The sequence below is a fragment of the Propithecus coquereli genome, unplaced genomic scaffold (assembly GCF_000956105.1).
Source record: "Propithecus coquereli isolate 6110/MARCELLA unplaced genomic scaffold, Pcoq_1.0 Scaffold11, whole genome shotgun sequence".
Classification (NCBI taxonomy): domain Eukaryota; kingdom Metazoa; phylum Chordata; class Mammalia; order Primates; family Indriidae; genus Propithecus; species Propithecus coquereli.
The window spans coordinates 7855027-7857342 of record NW_012134969.1 but is presented as its reverse complement, the minus strand read 5'-3'; the positions used below and the strand labels follow the sequence as shown (position 1 = coordinate 7857342).

Genomic DNA, 2316 nt, shown 5'->3' with positions numbered 1-2316 from the left:
CAAGCTGATTTTTGGAACATAATGACTATTGTTACTTAAACTGTACATGATTTCTACTATCAATAAAATTTTCACCTGGTTTTATTTTCCCTTTTCTTTGGCATAACTCTTTTTCAGTTAACCAGCTGATGGTTAACAACTTTTCCTTAAAGGATAGTTACTGAATTTTGAAGCAGTTTTTTTAACTTATGAACTAAACGTTTCATACTATATTTTCTGAAGTTGATTGTACTATGAAAACTTTACTATGTGAGTAGAATCATATTTGTTCATTCCACAAAAGAAGTACAATTCTAGCCAACAGATTTCAAAGTTGTTATCAATTCTTTAGTAAGACATGGTTTAGAAGACACCTTCTCTCTGTTTACCTGTGACTTCTCCTATGTATTTTTTCTCCCAAGGGAAATCTCCTGTAATTTTTCAATGTTACCTACAGTTTTGTCTGCTTGTAAGTTTTGGCCTCAGTTATTTAAAAGTGAAGAATTTTACAGTTTTGCCTCTCTTTTCTTTTTTTGGTTAAAGTAGTACAAAATGTCAAAAATTAGAAGGAAGGTCACAGTGGAAAATACCAAGACCATATCTGATAGCACATCCCGAAGACCCAGTGTATTTGAGAGGCTTGGACCCAGCACTGGCAGTACAGCAGAGGTGAGTTGTCACTAGTACAATCACAGGGGTTCTCTTAGAATCCTATTATTGAAATACTGGCTTGTATTATAAAGGTGAACAGGTTGTTTTATTGTAGGAATGTTGGTTCAGTAAATTTTTAAAAATGTGTTTTATAAAAAGGAGTGAAAATGGTGGTAGGGTTTATAGGTTTTTCATATTTTTTTCTGATGTTTTTATTTGGGGAGTAATATATCACAGATTAGCTGGAATTTTGGTAGCATTTGTCTTTAATTTTGTCCCACTAGCATTTCTTTTCCAGAAATAAATATGAAATTTACATAGTAATATCTGTCTCTTAGACACAGTGCCGTAACTGGCTGAAGACTGGCAACTGCCTCTATGGAAACACGTGTAGATTCGTACATGGCCCTTCACCTCGTGGTAAAGGTTATAGCAGCAATTATAGAAGGTAAACTGAGAACTTTGAATTGTTCACATACTATTAGAAGATGGTTTTTGTAATTAATTTAGTATAAAAATCTGAAATACAACCATTTATTTGGTCAGCTTTTCTGTTTTGTTGCTAATCTTATCAATAGTGAAAGATTGACAGGATCTTTTTGTTATTTTCAAGATTAATAAAATGTTTGCTTTAAAATTAACTTATTTGTTCAATATTTGCATAGTAGATCTTTTTATAATGTGTATATGGCTTACTTTTTCCTCCCAATTGTATATTAAATTGCTGCCAAATTCAGCAGAATTGCATGGCGTCTGAATTTATTTTTAGTGAGGATAGACTATTTTTAATTCTTAAAACATTAAAATTTAAGTAGGGTATAATTTTAGCTTTTCATAATGTTCTAAGTTCAAAGCTTATACAAACTCTTTAGATTAAAATGTATGCTAAATCCCTTATCACAATATGTTAATGTAAATGAAAATCTGTATTTATATGTGATAAATATACTACCTATTTAGAATATGATTTTGCCTTTATTAAAGGCTTAGCTAATTTAAACTTGCTTAATAAAGAATTTTTATTTTTCTTTTGGTTCCTGCATGAGGATTTTGTTATGGCCGATGTTTTTATTTGGGGAGTAATATATCACAGATTAGCTGGAATTTTGGTAGCATTTGTTTTTAATTCTGTCCCAAAATTAAAGATGTAATGTTTAAAGACGTAATATACATAAAGATTGTCACAAAAGTAGTTTAAACTTGATTGGTAAATAAATAATTTACCTAGTCCTAAAATTGGGTATGCTGATTGCTTTGGCACATCAACAGTATAAAAATTGAACATTAGCAACTGGAGATTTTTTTTAATTGAATGATTTTTTTGTTTGTGGTGTGTGGGTAGATTTTGAAATTTAGTAGAATTTGAAATTCAAACACTTAAATATTAGCTAACTTTCTGTTCAATTAAATGTGGTACATTTTAGTTTATTTGTGATGCTGAATACTGTTTTATTTGTGTTTAGGTTGTCATTTGTCACTTCTGTTAATGTGAGAAAATTAGCCTTTATTGTATATGTTTAATTACCTGTGTATACACTTGTAGACCCACACCTGCGGAAACTATTTCAATAATTTTAATGTTTTGTTTATATTAGAACCATACTTTTAATATATGCTTTATCTTTGAAATTTATTATTAACTGACTAAAAATTTTTATATGAGAAGTAGTTTTGAGAAAAATAGGC

At 29.7% G+C, this 2316-nt stretch overlaps 1 protein-coding gene across 1 annotated transcript in view; it reads left to right on the top strand.

Annotated features, from left to right (window-relative positions):
* Window positions 1-498: 498 nt before the first annotated feature.
* ZC3H13 (zinc finger CCCH-type containing 13) overlaps window positions 499-2316 on the top strand; it is a 112415-nt gene continuing 110597 nt past the window's right edge. The window contains exons 1-2 of the mRNA XM_012648319.1: window positions 499-648; window positions 969-1078. Of these exons, the coding sequence (XP_012503773.1) occupies window positions 532-648; window positions 969-1078 (227 nt within the window). The 5' untranslated portion in view covers window positions 499-531. The remainder of the gene's footprint in view (window positions 649-968; window positions 1079-2316) is intronic.